The sequence below is a fragment of the Neodiprion fabricii genome, chromosome 2, assembly GCF_021155785.1.
Source record: "Neodiprion fabricii isolate iyNeoFabr1 chromosome 2, iyNeoFabr1.1, whole genome shotgun sequence".
Taxonomy (NCBI): domain Eukaryota; kingdom Metazoa; phylum Arthropoda; class Insecta; order Hymenoptera; family Diprionidae; genus Neodiprion; species Neodiprion fabricii.
The window spans coordinates 12,806,217-12,825,858 of record NC_060240.1 but is presented as its reverse complement, the minus strand read 5'-3'; the positions used below and the strand labels follow the sequence as shown (position 1 = coordinate 12,825,858).

Here is a 19,642-nt window from a genome sequence, read left to right as displayed (position 1 = left end):
TTTATTTATTTTTCATGTTATTATTCATTTATCTAACGCGCACTCTTCGTTTTATGTATTTGTTATATATATATATATATATATATATATATATATATATATATATATATATATATATATATATATATATATATATATATATATATATATATATATATATATATATATATATATATATATATATATATATATATATATATATATATATATATATATATATATATATATATATATATATATATATATATATATATATATAATAATCATCTTATCTCGAGGTAACTTCCTTATATCTGTAGGTATAATATTCAGGGCACGATCCAAATTCGAGCTTAGATATCTCCAAATTTTTTTTGATTCTATGAATTTCGTTGTTGTTTCTTTGAAATTTACTCATTGGATTGAGTTTTAGATATTCTGTTAACCCTGGATTGAAGTCAGATGCAAGTATTTGAAAATTGCAATCTCAAACCCTAAAAATGTCTACTTCATTTGACAAGTTTTAAGTAAGTAATTTCGAATGGAATGAAAGCAAAACATAGGGCAGCAAATAAGAATAGGAAGAAATGCTCATTTGGATAGTTGCGCTTTAGTTTTACATCATGCCACCTTGAATTCTGACAGTTCTATAAATGAGCAACACATAAGTTGGCAGAGTTAGAACTTAGAAGGGTCAGAATCCAAAATTTTAGAAACATATACGTACATTTATGAAATATTTGCATTTGTCATCACATGGGAATGTTGCAATATAACAAGAAGTTTCACCAATCTAATTTTTATAGCCATCTATCACCGTTTGCGATTTCAATTTTAAAAATCGGGTCAATATTTCAAGATCATTGCAGGAGCTAGCAGTAGAAATTTTTCCGCGACTAGGATATATTTCAATGTCAAGTACATTAAACACTGTTAGCTCTTTCGATGTCTCGATTTTAATGATAAAAAAATAAAATAAAAGCAAAATAAAAATTTGACTAACAGTCATAATTTAATCCATCTATTTACTTTACCAGGTGCAGATTATTTTGAATAATTAGCCACATTTTTCACCGTCAAGTTCCAGCGGATGCATTAGTTTTACATTTTCTCTTTCCTCCATACTGGTGATTCCGATTTAGACAGTTTCTGGCTAATCCTGCTCTTCATTCTGTCTATAATACCAGCGGATTTAGCAAATTATGGCTTGCCATCAAACACGACAATTTTGTCATAAATTCTAAAATAAGAGTTTCATACACAATGCTACTAATAATAATGATAATAATAACATTAATAATAGTGTTAGTAATCATGATTAAATGTGGTAATTGAAAAATTTCTGTAGCGTGTTATTTAGAAATTGTGATAATATTAAAAGTGTGTGGTAGTTATTTGAATGTGTCATTAAACAAATATTCAGTTGAAAATTTAGATATACTACGTGTGTATATATACGTAATATAATATATATACTTACAAGAGTATTTTAAGTATCGTAATCGGTAATATTGATATATGTATAGTTTTAAGCGACACGATTACAATCATAAGTCAGCTTCGCGTCATTTTTTCATGAATAATGTTTTAATCAATTAATGATCGAACGAAAATTCATCTCAAATGATATACAATATTTTATGTACATAATATGTTGCTTCTAATTGTCAAATTGTCAAAAATATCAAGTATACAATCAAGGTGACACCAACCGTTGCTTTTTTTCCTTAAACTTGAAAATTCCCTTTCTTTTTTTGTATATTACTCTAACCAGAATTAATTTATACTTTTCCCTGTTGATTTTTTTTCACTAACGCACCGAAGATATAAGTCAAGATATTGTAATCACAATATGCTTCAAGGGAATTTTCACATTCAAATTCTGTAATTCGCTTTGAAAAAAAAATAGATATACGTATATGTAAATATCCATCACTTTGGGGCTGATTTTAGTTGAACAATTGACAGAAATTGCTGTCACAATTGTTTATCATACACCATATATATAATCTGAGATTCAATAAGATAAGCTGAAAATCATCAGACAAATCGGGTACTTCATGTACGAACTTTTAAACATGTACCTTATTAAACAATTGAGCATACTAGGGTAGCGAATATCTTTTCACCTATCATTACACATTTGATTTGTACAGACGATTCAATAGCATTAAGTCAATTACGCGTTGTTGTCATTACTTAATTCAACTAAAACAAACAGAAAGCACAATAATAATTTTCGTACCGTTACGTTGCATATTTAAGATCTTAATTAATGTACAAATATTTTATAATCGGAGATCAAGTTCAGATGCGCTGCATAAGTGAGTAAAATAAAATACAACGATATCAGATGAATAAGAAAAATGTCCAACTTGGAAGCATCTAGGATACGAATATACGCCACGTTATACAATTGCTGTTTTTGAGGTAAACGAGACCAAGGTGAATAGTAATCTCAACGCCCAAGAATAAAAAAGTATCAGATCATAATGTAATTACGTGCTTAAATTTATCATACAAAAATAAAACAAAAAATCATCTTCAAATTTTTCATAGCTTACCTCATAATTTTTTTGGAATTTTGTTTGTTTTTTTCCTTTGCTACTCTATATTGACTGATTTCTTTTATATAATTGTTTTTTTTTTTTCTACTTCGAGAAAAGCTGTGATAGTACTTTTCTATAATTTTAAAAATAAATCACTGTTCAAGTTTCTTACAATTTAATGATATATTTCGTTTATGTTTTATATTATATAGACCTTTTTTTATTTATTTTTTTTTTTTTTTTTTTTTTACGAGAGTTTGGTGCAGGTACCACAAAGGATATACTAAAACATAAACTGTATAACCTTGGTGCATTTTTTCAACACCTGTAAGAAACGCTCGTAACAAATGTCTTGTGTGTATATATATGTATATCGTATATGCGATATTCCATGTAATTTTGACCAGCTACTGATTTTGACCAGCTGCCTGCCGTATATTGACATAAAAATTCAAAATCAGAAGCGGAACGAAAATTGGTAAAAATAACGCGGATTAGCGCATATACCGTGTGTGTGTCTATAAGAGTTAGATACGTCTTACTTCATTATTTAATCATTTTTCTAGTCTTATATTTCTTAAGGCAGGAATTTTTATGTATGTACATATATCGAATATATAATCTTATATGTTCGACATATATATATATACACATATGTATTTATGTACATTATCAATTTTATTTACGTTTTACGCGCGCTCATTGTATCTTCAATAGAGCAAAGATTCAGTATTCATAGGGAAAAAAAAAAAAAAAAAAAAATATGTAGGCAGTTACACCTTTTCTTTCAATATTATAATTCTTAGAAATTTTACGGGTTTATTGAAATATTTGTAAAAGGCGTTTTTTCTCTTCATGCGCGGGAAAATGGACAATTTTACGACTCTATTTCAGAGTTCAAGGAGATAAAACTTATAAACTTTGTCCATGCGTCAATTTGAAAAATTTATTTCTAGTGATATAAGTGCAAGTCTTTATTTGCTCTTTCTTTTATATAAATTCATTTATATTGTAGTGGAGTGCGACATTAATTCACGAGAAATTATTCAGCAACTCTCCGCCAAGCGCCTTTCTTTTCAATATATAAATTAACGTTGGGGTCCTTCCACACGGTTTTTGAAATCCTGATGAGAATAGAAATGGCGATGGTTAAAAATACCGAACGACGTATTTTTAACATGGCTACTGTTTAAGTTTAATCTTGTTAAACATCATTTAATTCAATACCACCCGACTAGATATGTAGCTGCTTTGAACAAGACCTGTAAGGCTTGTGCAAAAAAAAAATCTAAAAAATCATAGATCAGTATTTTTGCAAAAAATTTAGTCATACACGCGATAAAAAAAAAAATTAAAAGACGGAAAAAGAGAGAAACAGAAACACACACGCACACACAGTTACTTGGTATCATCATCTCAAAGAGCATACGTATGAAGAGAAATAAGAATAATTTCCACAAACTTACGCCGTGTGAGAATTGTACATTCAAATTCAATATCCTAATGCCAGCCCTCATTAAACACTCGGATGAAGTTTTTCAGTACTGTCCGGCCGCTTGATCTCTACCTCCAAATCTTCTGTGGCAAGCGGAGCTTGCCTTGTGTCAGGAATGTCAAAAGGATCTTTTGTTTGAGGATTGTTGATGTCATTCGACGCTTCGGTGTGATTTGATGATTCCGTTTCCTCAAGATTTGTAGACTTTGTTGGCTCGGTGGGTGACGAAATCGAAGATGGCGTTGGCCCCTCGGTGCTTGGTGAAGTTGTGTCACCATCAGCAGTGTTCAAATGTTGCGGTCTTTCTTCAAACACTGCAAATACGGTAAATGGTAAAGGTTTTCTCTGGGGAAACGAATTCTCATCATTTGCTACTTACATTTGTCTAGGCTGATTATCGATCCGACAACTTCGTTGACTGTCAATGGTGGCGGATGTTCTTCGAGGTGTCTTCTCCTTCTCACTAGCCACCAATCGACCAAAAATAGTGCCAACGCCAGAATCTTTATACCGGCACAAAGTCCGACGTATCTGTAAAACATTGATAACAAAATTTAGCTGCTTCCGATTTCTTGCTTCATTCTACTTTGCACACGAATAAGAAAATAATCACCTGTATCTGAATTGTTCAATGTCATAAAGCAAACAGCGGCCCCCTTTTTCACCGCAAGTACTTTTCCACAGAATGCACGTTGAATCTATCAAATTGCCAAACAATATAGGTGCTGGTATATACCCGAACAATCTGAAGATGACAAATTGCATTCCAAGAGCAAAGGACCGCTCCTCTTCAGAGACGGATCTGAAATGTAAGTCACAACTGTTGATACTTTCTTTAGATATTACAGGGAATTTATTGTCCCGTCTCTATTGCCATATTATGTGAATTTCAATAGAAGTTCAATGTCTAAAATTGTTGAAAAGTTGTTTGCTACATTTCCTTTAGAATTCAAGGTGCGGGTATGGCCGGTGCAAGAAGGCTCTGCACTGGCCAATCAGCTGATCGTTATAGTCTCAGTTAAGTCTGTTTAACTATGCGAACATAAACGAACAGGAAACCCCGAGCAAGAAGTCATATTTGTTCCGTTACATTTACTTGATATTCAGTGAAATGCCAGTTAAAATCAACTTTTATAATTGTATCCGAGCTTGATAGAGTAATATATTTTTTATTGCCAGATGGCATCTTTCGATATTTTAAAGTTTTCGTCACAACTTACCGTAATACGATCATTAATAAAGGCATCTGTGTTACAGCGACAATGAAGGTCATGAAGAATAATAGAATAAGAAACGGAAATATAGTCCTACAAGGCGAGGTGCATGGGCCAGCCGTAGCAACGGGAACAACAGTAACTTCAGCGAATTCCGGCGCAGCTGGTGGCACCATGCTGAGATTACCGTGAATGCCTGTATCGAAGGAGAAAAATTTGTTAACGCAACTGGGAAACAGGTCCATAAGAATTCGGGATTCAATTGAATTTATAGTCAAAAATAAAGCAATTCATTTCTAACTTACACGCGCAGTTGGTAAAGTTGGACTTTGAGCTGAATGCCGTGCAACCCGCGTGGCAGGGGCTAAAATAAGTCAAGCCATTGTTGCCACAAACTGGTTCAACGTCAGTCATTCGGCATTCGCACCCAAAGTTGCAGGCGGCAGTAAGATTAACTTGAAATGGTTCAGGCCCTTTGGTCGTGCTGTTAAAATAGGGTATGGTGGTGCCGGCCATTTTGACATTGTCACAGCCAAGGAAAAACAAAAGGCCGTAACAAACAAGGCAGATTATATTTGAGACTAGGACGAATTGAACAGCACCCTTAGGCCTCAGTTCCAAACGTTTCAGTAGACAGCCACCAAAGAATATGCCGATACAAGCACCGGGGATCGCGATTGAACCAGTGAATATGCTGGCCTGGCTTTTTCCCAAACTGAATTGCGTCTCCAAATACTTTGGCAGAAACACAACGAAGCCCGAAACTATTACCAGCTCCATGCAGGCACCAAGACATGTCACCACGTAAACAGGATTGCACACCAGTCTCCACATGCTCCGTGGAATGTCTGTCAAAGTGAATTATTAAAAATACATGAGAAATATCGAAGAACAAGTAATGTCATTGTGAGGAGAAAATCAAGAAAATGATCGCAATACGTCGATAGCATTCATCATCGTACCTTTGACGTCTTTGCCATAAGCGGTATTGTCAGAGGTTTGTTCCTTCATGGGTTCTTTGTTCTGCTCTTTCTCCTTTGCTGTTATTGGCTTGCTCTTTTCAATTATCCGAATTTTCTCTTTCTCGCGTTGTAAAGTTTTCGGAAAACTGAAAAACGGCACTGCCACTAATACCAGCAGCAAACCGCAGAGTAAAAATCCACCCCACCACATTCCAACCCATCTATGATCGCCTGGATCTGTGGATAAATTGAGAACAATTTAAAATGACTCGCATTTTATATCTGACATCTTACATCCAAGTCTCAATTCAATCTCAGGTCTCAAGATTCGACTCTCAAATCTAAATCTTATTTCATCTTAATTCTTAAGCCTTGATAAGGATTAAGTACTAAGTATTAACATAAGTGTAAGTATTAAGTATTGCAACTTAAATACTAAGTGTTAAGTCATATTCAGATGAAAGAAATATCATCTTACCCAGAAAAGAATACGGGCGATGGAATTATTTTCATATAACAAGCGTTTATTTTGAGGTATGAACTGAATATAACTGGTGAACATATTTTCTAGTTCATTAAGTTAAAAAACGACGCTGTCAAATTGCAAAAAATTTTCAAGATTGAACGTCCGTATATCCCTGTGTACCTGAAATAGTAGTATACAACTGAAGGCTCACCTATGCTGATGATAGTTCCGGCGAACGAATCCATGTGAAAAGACAATAGATAAGCACCGAGAAGAAATCCAAGAACAGGTCCAAAAGCTGCCATACTGTACATGCAGCCTGGAAATTCGTAACAAAATTGATTTTCCGGTTAATTCAAAACAGGCCACCTTCTCAAATTTGTCTAGAATAAGATCGATTAATACTAACCGATGTACAAAGAGGCACTCTCCGGCCTGACGTGATCATCAATGTAAGTTGTTCCGAGAGTGAACAAAGGTGAACCACCACAACCAAGAAGCAGTTGCGCAAGTACGAAAAGCATCACCGGACCAGCGGTAGAAGGAGACCCTTGTATGCAGTTGTCACCGCGAAGATTATTGTGTGGGGCTAAAGGCGGCGATGATAAACCGGTAGAAAGTCGGCCTAAATCCAAGCATAAATTTTTATTTGAATTATAAATTGAATATCGGTTTCTCGTGATTTAATTCTTGCAATAGGTCAGATTGGACCATTCGGTCAACCACTCACCTAAGCCCATGTCTTGTTCGCGCAGCGATACACCACGGCATATGTTATCTGAACTTGAGTTATTCGATGCTGTACCTAAGTTAGGTTCGGCTGTGAAATGAGGCACCATAAAAATCATTGAGCCAATGCCCATTATCACGGCGCCTGAAACAACAAAGAACTGTTAAGGCTAGACTGATAATGATTGACCGACGAGGAAAGATGGTCAATTACTTACCAATTGCTATCCAAACGGGAATATGCCGTCGGCTGCCTAAATAGCTTACAAATATCACCGTTATTACATTGCCAATTTCGTATGAACTGGCGATCAGACCTGAGAGGCTTGACGGTATCTCAAATCTTTTCTCTATTGTTGTTATTACAGAATTAATGTAACCAGAACTAAGTGCCTGCTGCAGCGTAACAAGGAATGACAGAAGGAATACGAACACCTGGAAGTAAGGGAAAAACATTTGCAATCGGTAAAATTTTTGTGCATGATGTCGCAATTCAAAGATACACAGTTTTGAGAACTTAATTATTCTTACCTTTATCCCTGCGAATCTTTGTATAAAAATTGGCCTGCATGTTAAAATTCCACAGTCCTTTGAATCTGGATTAATCGGTGGTGTCTGCGCTCTTTCTTTTTCAGTCCTGTATCAACCAAAATTTTTGTATAATAGAATGCGTACTCGCAAAACCTCAGGACCCTTGAATTGCTCGATTATTTTTGATATTGCATAAAGAAAATAAGAATAAAAACAAATTAAAACAGAGCTAGAAAGATGTTTTCTCATTTCCCAACTATCCTTACAAGTTTTAAACGGAGATATTTGATTAAAAAAAAAATAAATTGAGGGAGTTTTTGGTGTGCATTGTTTTACCTGTCGACCATGGAAGCACTGGGATTCCTGCTGTGACATTTGATGATGAAATCTCTGCAAAATGCATAACAAAAACCACAAAGCGTGAATAATAGCAAAGTGCGTTCCGTGTGTATATAATTAAGAAATTGCCAAAACGATTAGAAGCGTGTTGTTTACTGAACAAGTGCTATCGCTGAATATCAAAATTCTCTGTTTACTCTTCGTGCGCAATGTGTAAACAGTTTCGTTAATCGCTGTCTCATTTTAATTACAGTAATAAGTCTAGCTGAACATAGCATTGGCAATTTGACCAATCGCGATTTCGACTATTGTGATTCGATTTCAAAGTTTCGTTTAATATTTAACTGTGTCATGGTCAAGTTGTAGATTAGTCCATAAAGAACAGAAGCTAATCTTCTGACAATGAGCCAATAAATATCGACGTTGTGCAAGCCTCTAATTGTGGGAATGTGCTGTCTGCAGTATAATGCGCGTTTCAGCCTTTCACTTGAATTGAAACACGGTTCTATTTGTGATTGCCAATAATATGTAATCATTAGTATTAGGGAAAAATCTATTGAGCGAAGCTGCAAAAACATTCGCAAACTCATTTGGCGCATGGAGCGGCGAAGGCTTCCCATTCCCGAATAAGTTTGTAACTGGGAATCACCTGTGATCAACAATACCGGAACTTGGATTCCTACTGTGACACCTGATCACTGTGTCATGTGTCAGTCTACTGCTGCTTGGCTGTGACAAATCCGCATCTTCTCCAGCAGCCGTGCTTTCGGCGTAGAGCCCAGTCATCGCGTACATGCTTTCGTTTCTCCTGTGACCCGTGTGATAGTTGCTGCCAGATTCGGACCTTGAAAAATAAAATCAAGAACTTGATTTTGGCACCGAATTAAACGTAAAAATAGTAAAGCATGAGCACAGGGAAATTTCATTTTCAAGTGAAGCATTTCATCCCAATACACTCAGTGTGCATACAAAAATTTTAGTTTTACTCAACCGGCGGGAAATTTAAATGATCAAAAATCGAACGGTTATCATACGGCGGGAAATTAAAAAATTACAAAGTTTTGCAGTGCCTGTTTTTTGTATTATTATTGTAATGCTTCATTTCCAGGAGATTTGTTAAGGTAACGATAAGTTTTAGATCAATTACGAATAAGAAAACCCAGCGTACTACAAAAATATTAGGTTTACTCATCTGGCGGGAAATTTGAATGTTTAAAAATCGAACTGTCATCATACGGCGGGAAATTCAAAATTGCAAAGTTTTCACTACCTGTTTTTTGTATTATTATTGTAGTGTTTTATTTCCAGAAGATTTGTTAAGCTTACGATAATTTTTAGATGAATTGCGTAAAATTGTCTGTAGATAATAAATTCACCTTTTGTGACCACTTTCTGACCGTTTATGGCCAAGAGCACTTGATATGCTTTCGTTTCTTTTGTGGCCACTTTCCGAACGTTTGTGGCCAATAAAGCCACCGCCGGATTCGGTGCGTTTGTGACCGAACATGCTGGAACTGGATCCATTTCTTTTGTGCCCGCTAGTAGACGCCATCTTTGATTGCAGGTTCGTCTCTGAGGACGTTCTGGTTTCGTGCTTTCAACTACGGTGAGACCAGCATCACTCTATCGTCATATTCTGTGTCGTAAAAAGAAAAGGTTACGATTAAAATTGAGTCGCAAACAATCCAGAGATTGACGACTTTCGCTGCCGCTGGTAGCAGCAGGAAGTTGTGATAGCGCGCGGTGTAGGGAAAAGAAGAAAAAAAGCTAGCTCACACATGCCAAAATTCGACACACTGGTACAATTTTGTCACAGATTTCAAGGCTGAAGTGTAGACCACAAATCTGACCATGATCTGAATCCCAGAACGATGCAAGTGTCGGAACTTACTGTTACGCTGCATGTGATTTAACACGCCTTCGTTAGACCAGAAGACAAAGAATTGGATTTGCAACATCAGTGCACTTTGCATTAATTAGAAAGTGTCGCATACAAACTGTTCATTCCAGAGTTCATTCTATGATTAGTGGTATATAATAACTGAAGATAGTTTTACATGACGATTGATAAATCCCTCTTTCTTTTTCTTTCAACATTTTTTTATCCATCAATTTATCAAATTGTTTACACACAAGAATTTAATAGGGCTAGTCTATCATTTTAGATCAATATAGAATACGAAATTTTCAACACGAGTATAGAAAAATTTAATACAATTGAAGAATGAAAAGCAAAACAAGGCGTTTGATTTTATATTTTCTGAAATTGGCGAGTTCAATTCCGTATACTTTTTTATTGCGAGGTTCATGAAATAACATGTTCAGTATTAACTGTTGTATCTTGTATTATAATGTAAATATTTATCGGGGTTACGTTACACGATGATAATTCTTCCGTGTCCTCGCTGCTTTGCTTGCAGCTGCTCATGGTTTGTATATTTCTTCATCATCGTTTTTATCACTCAGCAACGACTTACAAGTTAGTTTACGAAAGATAAGATAGTCATTCCGTATTATAAGGTCTGGCACCAAATTAAGCACAATCATTACCATGAGCCACGAGCTTTTTATTTTACCTAATAATGTATCTATTCATTCATCGTCAAGTTTATAAAGTTTGCTGCTGAATAAAATTGCGACTCTTAATAATTACGTTAAAAGTGGTACGGATGAAGTAGAGTTTAGAAATTCGTTTCGGACGATCTCTGCAATAAAGTCTGAATTCACCCACGTTATGAGCTCAGATCCATCGAAATTAGACAAACCATAAAATTTTATAAACATTCAAAAGATAATATCAACCAAACGTGACTGTTAATTGAAAAAGACAAAAAAAAAAAAAAAACGAAGAGATTCATTCAATAACAATCGATACCATCAACCTGAGTTCTTTCACTTTATCAACCTTGATTCAGCTATTATTCTGTTCTATGTGGCGCGTTTTACACAGGCAATGAGCGAATACTTTTCTCAAAGTCATCGAAGGTTGCGGTATAGGTAATGCCAACACCCTCGTCACCCACCGACATCAGAAAAGTGGAACTCGTCAATGCGTCGACCTCGCAGGCATTGTAACCGCTACACTGTACCGTAATACGTATAGCAATCATTCACTGTCTCTGCACCATAAACACGAATACGTAGAGCCAAAAATTAGAAAGTTGCTTTCGGCGAACGATCTAGACTCCCGGCTGTATTGTTACGAACGCTCTGTTGGCGGATTGTATCCTTGAGAAATTTTTCAGCTGCCTACTCTATGCCAAATTATAACTAGATTGAAGTTATTAAAGTTAATGTGACGAAATATTGTAACTAAAATCATTGTTTTGAAAATTTAGAACGACTTTAAAGGAGTTTCATTTCCAAATTCTAAATACACGTTAATTTTTAAAATTGGATTACTCGATTTAAGACGATCCTACTGTTGCGATATAATGATTTTTTTTTCTAAAAATGAATCGTTACATTAACGTTACGAACTTCACTCTCCCATATTGTACACACCTATAATGCGTGATAGTCGCACCTTATTCGTACGAAGATGATGTATTTTTATTTCTATTCGATCGGTTGTTTAATCCGCCATTTGTCTCCTCAAGCACGAAAGTCATCGTGTCCTTATTTTGACTTTATGATATCATCGCACGTATATAGTATGAGGTCATTTACATACCGCACGAATAACAGTATTGCAAAGTTGAAGCAACACTGGGCATTGAAAAATTTCGATGAGTATCTCAAGTAATTTTCTTCTTGGTATTCGTTGAGACAAATATAAAAATCGAGAAATTACTGTCTTTGAAAGGTATACCTAGTTTAAATTAGATGTTTCCAGTTTTATTATGTTCTCAAATCGAAGGTATATTTATATATTTATTAAACTGTAAAGTTAAAAAATTTTACAAATCATTTATATCACCGAGTGGAAAAATGAAAAATTGGTGTGCGTGATGTTGTTTACCATTTTTTTCTCCAAAATTCCAATGAAGCACTTTAAGGTCGAAAGTATCTGCTACAACTCGGCGTAGACTTGCTGATATCGTGTGTGTGTGTGTGTGTGTGTATAGCTATGCATGCAATAGGCGAATTATCCACATATCGATCCGTGTTGCCGGTTTGCCCTTGATTTTATATCCATGAAAATTTGAACAAGGCTTTTGGTCTCGCTATATGAACATCCTATACAAGCATTATAAAAGACATTCGATAGGTGGTTACTGACGGACTGAATTCCTGTCTGCAATACCTTGCCACGTGTTGCTATATACCACACTACGGATATTCAGTCTCCAATAGGTACGGACACATGTGTATGAACAACCAGAAGCGCGCTAGTCGCGCGCACGTGCGAAATACATTATTCTATACATATACAAAGTCCGCGAAAATGGATCGAAACGTTCGATATCTAGGCAGGTATATGTATATTATATAAGTAAAATATTTAATCGAAAAAGTGGTATGCCTTGCCCTTTGTACAATTATTACGACGACGATTATCTTTCAAACCTTTCAATAATATCAGACGTCGGTAAATCCGACACCCGTCGTAAAAAAATTTCAAGAAAGTATGAATTGAAGAGCTACTTATAAGCTCTGGAAACCAACAACAAATAACAACTTTTGAGCTTGCCTCCGTTGCGAGACAATCAATTTTGAAGAATAGGTCGACCACGCTACCGTAAAACCACCCCCCCCCCCTCCGCCACCCGTAAGTCGAAAAAAAAATTGAGACCCTTATTTTTGATAATATAGAAATGAAGAGCTAATCAGAAGCTTCCAATATTCGTTGAGATCAATTTCCTAGAAAACTACCCCTAAGAAGATATTTATCCCTTAAAAAAGTAGAGCAAAAAAAAAAAAATGTTTTACCCGAAATCCGTGACTGTCTTTTCTGACCATCTAAGAGCTTTAAGATCCTTTAAATGAGATTTTTAAAAACTACCCTTAAAATTTATCGCAACAAATTTTTATTTACGGCAAAATGTTCAGCGATTCAAGAATTGACGGGATACTAAACGATTGATTTTTGAACTGATCCCCCTATACCCACCATTATTGATTTGTCATCAACAATTATACAGCGCACCTTTAAAAACTTATCGCAGCAGATTCTCATTTACGGTAAAATGTGTGTGTGAAAAATTATACTTATAATAGTTAAGCAATTTCGACACGTTACATGCGTTCACTATGTGAAGTTTGTAGTTTTGAATCTGTTATTCTAATTGAAGCGTTAGTTGCTTAAGATTCTTTTATATTATTAACGTACTTCACTTCAGTTACATGTATATTATACAATTTTTCATTACGAGTTGCGTGTTAGCCATATCTTACCACGTGGAGGTTGGTGCAAGTACAACTCGTATCGTTTCGTACTTAGCATATCTGAACTGGTTAATCAAGTAGCATCCGTCAGAAAAACCGAATCAATATATCAGTGTTGTGTACATAAATAAATGGAATAACAAAAAAAAAAGTTGATTGAGTTCTAGTATTTGCTTGCAAACAATTTATTCTGAGTTTTTGTATTGTCTGGATTTAAAGTTTGGAAACAGAATACGATGCCTGTATTAAGTATGCAATCGAGAAATTTATTTCTTGAAATTCCGTTATTTTTCAGTTAAAACTCTGACGGTTCCCGTAAATTATGAGTAAGAAGCGATTCACGCAACATAGTTATTAACGAGACTATGACTTAAACAAAAATTAGTTGCTCGAAATTTGTATTGTAAATAACAGGCCAAATTGTTATTATTGGGATTCACACATTCAAATATAAATGAGAATTTGAATTTCAACCTCTTCGATGATTAACGATTTCAAGTGTTTTAAGTTTACAATAACAAACTAATTCTCAGATCATTTGGAATGAGCGACCGTTACAGCCAAAAAAGAAGCTCTACACTCACACATAGATTTCTTAAAAAAAGGTTCAACACCAGGAATACTCTACGCTTGAAAGGTTAAAGAAAAATAAAAATAAACTTTTCAAATACATGCAAAACACCTAATTCGACTTCGTCATGAAATATTTTAAAAAAGAAATACTTAGCGCCTGCACGCAGGCCACCCAATAACCTCGGTGTCACGTGTTGACGCGTTTTGGCGGGAACGGCCTGCAGCCAGCGGTGATGAAAATAATCGACACCTGACAATATGAAAATAAACCTACACGATGTTGAAAAAAGACATACGAATACCGAAAATGACAAGACGAATGATGAACAGTAGGTGAACTATTCGCGACATGAATCCGACCTACCAAAGAATCCGCATGGCAGAATTATAAGCGGTTGCTACTATCTGGTTCCACCACCTTCTTACCGCACTGCGCATGAGATACTTATAGATATGTGTAGAGGTGTGACTCGTATATGGGGCATTCCACGTCAATTCAACCTGGGTTTTACCCTTGACCTCTTAGACGTGGCGCGCGATTTTTTATATGATTGTTCTCAGTTTGAAAGAAAGTCGGTTTCTTTTTTTTTCCCTACTCAATTCGAATTTTCTACAATTTTTAGAAACGATTTTATCGACCGAGCAAAAGTAAAAATTTGAAAAAATTATGAAAAATCCTGCGTCAGATATACAAATTTTCAAGCTTGGACCCGGAGCGGGCCGATTTTCCCTTCTTACTGTTTACAAACTGGGAACAGTGGCTCACTATTCTTTTTGAAATAAAAGCTGAAACGACTTTTCTTCCAATAGAAATTTTATGTGGCTATGATCAACGCATCGTTTGTTTCTCCTGTCACTTGCGTGGCCAGTAATTGGCACGTATAAGATTGGCTTAGAAAGGAAACTCGTTCCAGTTTTGATTCCAAAAAAATAGCGAGCCAGTGGGAACCCAATAATGAACATTGCTGTACATATTTCCTATTTCCGTGTCTGTTATTACGCAATGGGTTCGCTTTACTTTTGGTAAGTATTCAATGAGAAAAACTGTTGACTTACAATGGTGTTCACTTCTGCAACAACTCGTATTTACGCGTTATAGTTTAATTAAGTGGCCGTTCGCGTAGGAGGTTTTAATTCTATCTTGAGATAACGGTACCACATGCAGCATAAAACTCCTCGTCTCCCTTCGCTATTGCGTACAAGTCTTACACACCTTTAAACAGTCATGTGTTCCAGCTGAAATGCTTTTGCTCCGATCTTACGGTGACTTTCGAATTCCACTGTTCTCGTTTTCTCATAATATACTAGCACTTTGACTGAGAATGAAAAACGTTTTTCTTTTTATTTCTAAAGCTTCGATTCACTCTAAAAGTTCCCAAATCACATAATTTTTAAGAATTCCTAGTTCCAGGGCATATCAGAAAAATCCGTATTCGGGGATTTACATTCTTTCTGAGATAAAAATTGCCAACTCAAAATATATAACGATGAGAAGTTACATGGCGCAGAAAAACGGGATCGACATATTTAATGCATACTTTATGTTTGACCTATTTTGTGTTCGGTCTGTGGCTCCAAAGCCACTTTACCCGGAGGTCAATGGCATCGAGATGATTCATTTATGCGTTATACGGATACCTATATGGATATTTGTGGATGTGTGAAATAGCTGTACAACAAATTTGGCCTAACGTAAAATCCAGTTACTTTTCAATTATTTGTTAAACATTTAGGAACATGTATTGCAATGGAAAATAATTTATGCGGGGATGGTGAGTTGTAAATATTCTTCGCCAGCGATCCCGTAAACTAATTTAACACCTTGAAGTTTCCAACGTTACTCTATGCCCGTCAAGCCGTGCGATTCGGACGGTATAACGGATAATGTGGAGTGAACTACACTTGAAATTTGTCTAATGTGGAATTCCGTACGTGGGATCTGTTAAGAATGGGACAAACGATACCGTAATTGTTATAATACATTTTGCTTTGAAGTTAGCTCACTGGAATCGATATATTTTCTTGTAGCTCACAGATAGGAAGGCAATGAAGAATGAATTCATCGATCGAAATAACGTTCGGAAAAAAACTTATCCACTTTAATTAGGCAAGTAAGCTGTAAAATATTCCAATATTTTAATGCCTGGCGTGCCATATTTGGCAAAACAGCTTTTAGTTTTTTGAATATGTTCATAGACATCAATAAGGAAATTTCCAATAATTACCACAAGCTGGGCAACGAAAAGAAACTTCAGGACCGTGCGGAAATTCGTATTCAAAATTTAAGAAAAATGTATTTACTTAACTACGAGAATTAAAAGAGTTTTTCTAAACGGCCGTGTTTCACATATTTTGAGCCAGAATAATATTTCGCAGAAGAAATTTTTCTTTTATTCAACCGAAGCGAATGACGGACTTGAAGGATTGATAAACACTTTCTGGCATTACTTAATATTAATTTTTGTCATTTCTCTTTCCGCCAGATTTTGCAAATTCTATAATTGGGAAATTTCAGACGCACGCCGGGCTTGATAACAATTTTTCGATAACCTCGGTATTTAGCAAATTTTATAGGATTGTCTGAAATTCAGTAAATCATAATACAGCAAACATACTTATATTTTGCAAACTAAACTAGGAATTATTCTTCAAAATTTTTTTAAAGTTGTGCTAATTTTTAAAAGTTTCAGACTTGAATTAATTTCAGGATTTCGATGATGATGAAAAATTTAGTTTTCTCAAAAACATTGATTATGATTAGGTATCTAAGATATGAAAGTTGATCCTACGATCACTAATTTAAAACCCATTAGAAAAATCAATTTACATATGACTGATTCACTTATAAGTATCTGTTTCATAAGTTGAAATCTCTGAAACAAAATATTTTTGCATAAATCTTCAACATTTAAAGAATAAGCTAATTGTCCAGGTTTGAATTACCTTTTTTTAATTATAAGGTAATCTTCAAGCTTGATAATAAAATTAGAAAAAATACCATACCTAACGATGAAAAATTCACCGATATAAACCGGCGAGAACTAATTTTGTTGCCGATTCACGTGTATACCTAATGTGATACGAAAGTAGTTAAACACTACCGATAAGTTTGGAGGTAGCGAAGAATAAAACGACGAACGTGGAAATTCGACATGCGGAGATATCTGGCTCAAATGTTGTCATATCGTATGTAAATATGGATATAATGATCGTGTGCACTTCAATGAATCATCGACGTTAAACGCGTACTTATATCTTCAGATGTGTGTAAGTGAAAACGTCACATAATATTACGAACACAATTACAATTGTAATTAGCGTGTAAGTAAGAGGGATATTATTTTTCCGATCTTGGCACAGAGTTGTTTAATTAGAGATCAAAAAATCAAACAATGACGATATTGGTCGAAGGAAGAATGATTGGCCAATTTTCAGCCTCCAACCCTGTTGTTGACTGCACAAATCCTTCGGCTCTAAATATACTCTAAATACCACAATTAACCGCCAATCAAGGCCCAAGCTGGCTGGCCTGGCCACATCATCGATGCTGTTATGCAAATACATGCAGCAATTGAAATTACGTGTTCTCGTCTGGTCTGACTTGTTATTTTCTCATTGTATTTGACAATCGCGATAAGTGACACCATTTGTTCAGCCTAATTCACAGAATCGCGGAAAAACGTTTTAGCAATGGGAAAAAAAGTCGCAGAAATTTACTATGAATCATAATTTTGTAAATCTTTCTGTATACTTTTTTTCCCACATCTATTCGTTGGACCGTTTCTTGATTGGCTTTACACAATAAATGCATTTCAATCATTATTTTTATTACGATTTTCATCATTTTTCAAATTCAACTCTCGTTGTTTTGAAAGATCTTTGCCTTTTAGTAGCTAACAACTTTCAAGAATTTTGTCACATAATATTTGCTTTAAACGTTTTCTTCAGATTTCAGTAAAATGAGAAAACGGAAAAGAAAACAAAAAAAAAACAAACAAACACGTAGCTAATCATGCTGAAGGAAATTTGAGTTTTGTTCTTCGACAAGTTGAACTTGAAAATACGTAATATTTGTGGCGCAGATCTGAAACATTGTCCATCTATTTTGATGCCTGTGTATTCTACAAACAACGATAATACTAAACAAATTTCATATGAAGATTCCCTTGGAATTGTTTCTCTTTCTTTAGAGCGAAACCGAAATCTGACTGACAAGAAGTGTTATTGGAAAACCAATTAATTTCAATTCATTCACCGTTCCTTGAAATTGTTTTTCTCGACAGGATCAGCTGCTGGACTTTAAAACTCGATGGGGGATAGAAATTTCGACTACACAGAGTAGCAGGGAAGGAAGCTAGTCAACTTTTAATCCCATCCAAGGATACAGTTAGCTGGCTGTTCTGGATATTCCGAACTCTTTGTCGATCGTACTGTACATGCCGCACACAATCCAGACACGTTCGATCGTAGAGACAGAGAGAGAAAGAGAGACAGAAGGGGGGGAGAGAGAGAGAGAGAGAGAGAGAGAAAGAGTGAGAGAGATACAAGAAACGGGAATTTCATCCAAGGTTAAAAGAATAAGATGGGATAGGGCTGTTTAGTTCAAAATATTGGCATTCAATTAGGAATTATTGTTCGTAGCAAAGACTCACTCACCATCAAAGAACAGAGGCCAGCGCAGATGCCTTGAGGGTTCCTTTGTGTGGGAGGAGAGAAACTGCCGATTGTCCCGTTCCGAAGGTAAACACAAACGCATAAAATAGTAGACGAAAAAAAACCGATTAGGGATAAACGGGAGAGAAAAACCGAGAAATAAGCGAGAGGAGAGAAGGAATTACGGATTATCACCACACCGAGGACACGGGACGAGGTATCACAAACTGGTCGCGGGCATTAGGCACAAATCACAAAAATGCCAGGATATTTAGATGCTGCACGAGACGCGGCGGACGATAACGATGCGAATTTCGGTGCGCAAACTACAGTGTAACACTTCCGCATCATTTGGACTTCCCATCGGCACCGTCAAAGTTCAGAGACGTAGACCGACCAGCTGTGTTTTTGCTTTGACCATAGACTTATAGCTATGGCTTTGACGGTATGTCGCCTGCCTGCCTGCCTCCCTGACTGCGTCTCGAGCTCTGCGCATGCGCAATTTTGACTTTATCACCATGCCACTTCGCGGCTCCTGCTGCCATCTCTGCGGTTCATCCGACGGTCCTTTCATTATCGGCAGAGTTATTTTTAGGCTTTATGTGCAGTTTTGGAAGTTGTATAATCCGGAGTACCTCACTACACTGTTTTTGGGTCATGTTTACATCAGGAGATGTAAAGTACGGTTCACGTTCTCACGTGGCGTAATAGTTTACTTTTTTTTTTGCAGTGATTATTACGTGTTATGAATCTTTTTATTCGTGAAGCTGCTTTCACAGTTTACTCCAATCCCACGGGACTAAATATTGTCGCAGGAAAATGCT

General features: G+C 35.7%; 1 protein-coding gene across 3 annotated transcripts; it reads right to left on the bottom strand.

Annotated features, from left to right (window-relative positions):
- Positions 1–357: 357 nt before the first annotated feature.
- Positions 358–19,269, bottom strand: LOC124175806 (solute carrier organic anion transporter family member 3A1). Of its 3 annotated transcripts, XR_006869243.1 has the most exons (16): positions 18,822–19,268; positions 9,641–9,900; positions 8,914–9,108; positions 8,262–8,315; positions 7,926–8,031; positions 7,613–7,829; positions 7,396–7,539; positions 7,075–7,290; positions 6,877–6,984; positions 6,200–6,436; positions 5,543–6,085; positions 5,244–5,433; positions 4,637–4,825; positions 4,403–4,554; positions 3,995–4,337; positions 358–3,652 (listed from the first exon to the last, which is right to left on the bottom strand). XR_006869243.1 is itself a non-coding variant. In XM_046556351.1 (15 exons), exons 2-15 carry the CDS (start codon positions 9,814–9,816, stop codon positions 4,045–4,047), a joined length of 2,820 nt encoding a protein of 939 aa, XP_046412307.1. In that variant the 5' UTR covers positions 9,817–9,900; positions 18,822–19,268; the 3' UTR covers positions 358–4,044. The 3 variants fall into 3 exon arrangements, 2 of the variants coding, with proteins under 2 accessions (XP_046412307.1, XP_046412308.1); XM_046556351.1 differs by having other exon boundaries at positions 358–4,337; XM_046556352.1 differs by lacking the exon at positions 8,262–8,315 and having other exon boundaries at positions 358–4,337; positions 18,822–19,269.
- Between the last annotated feature and the right edge of the window lie 373 nt (positions 19,270–19,642).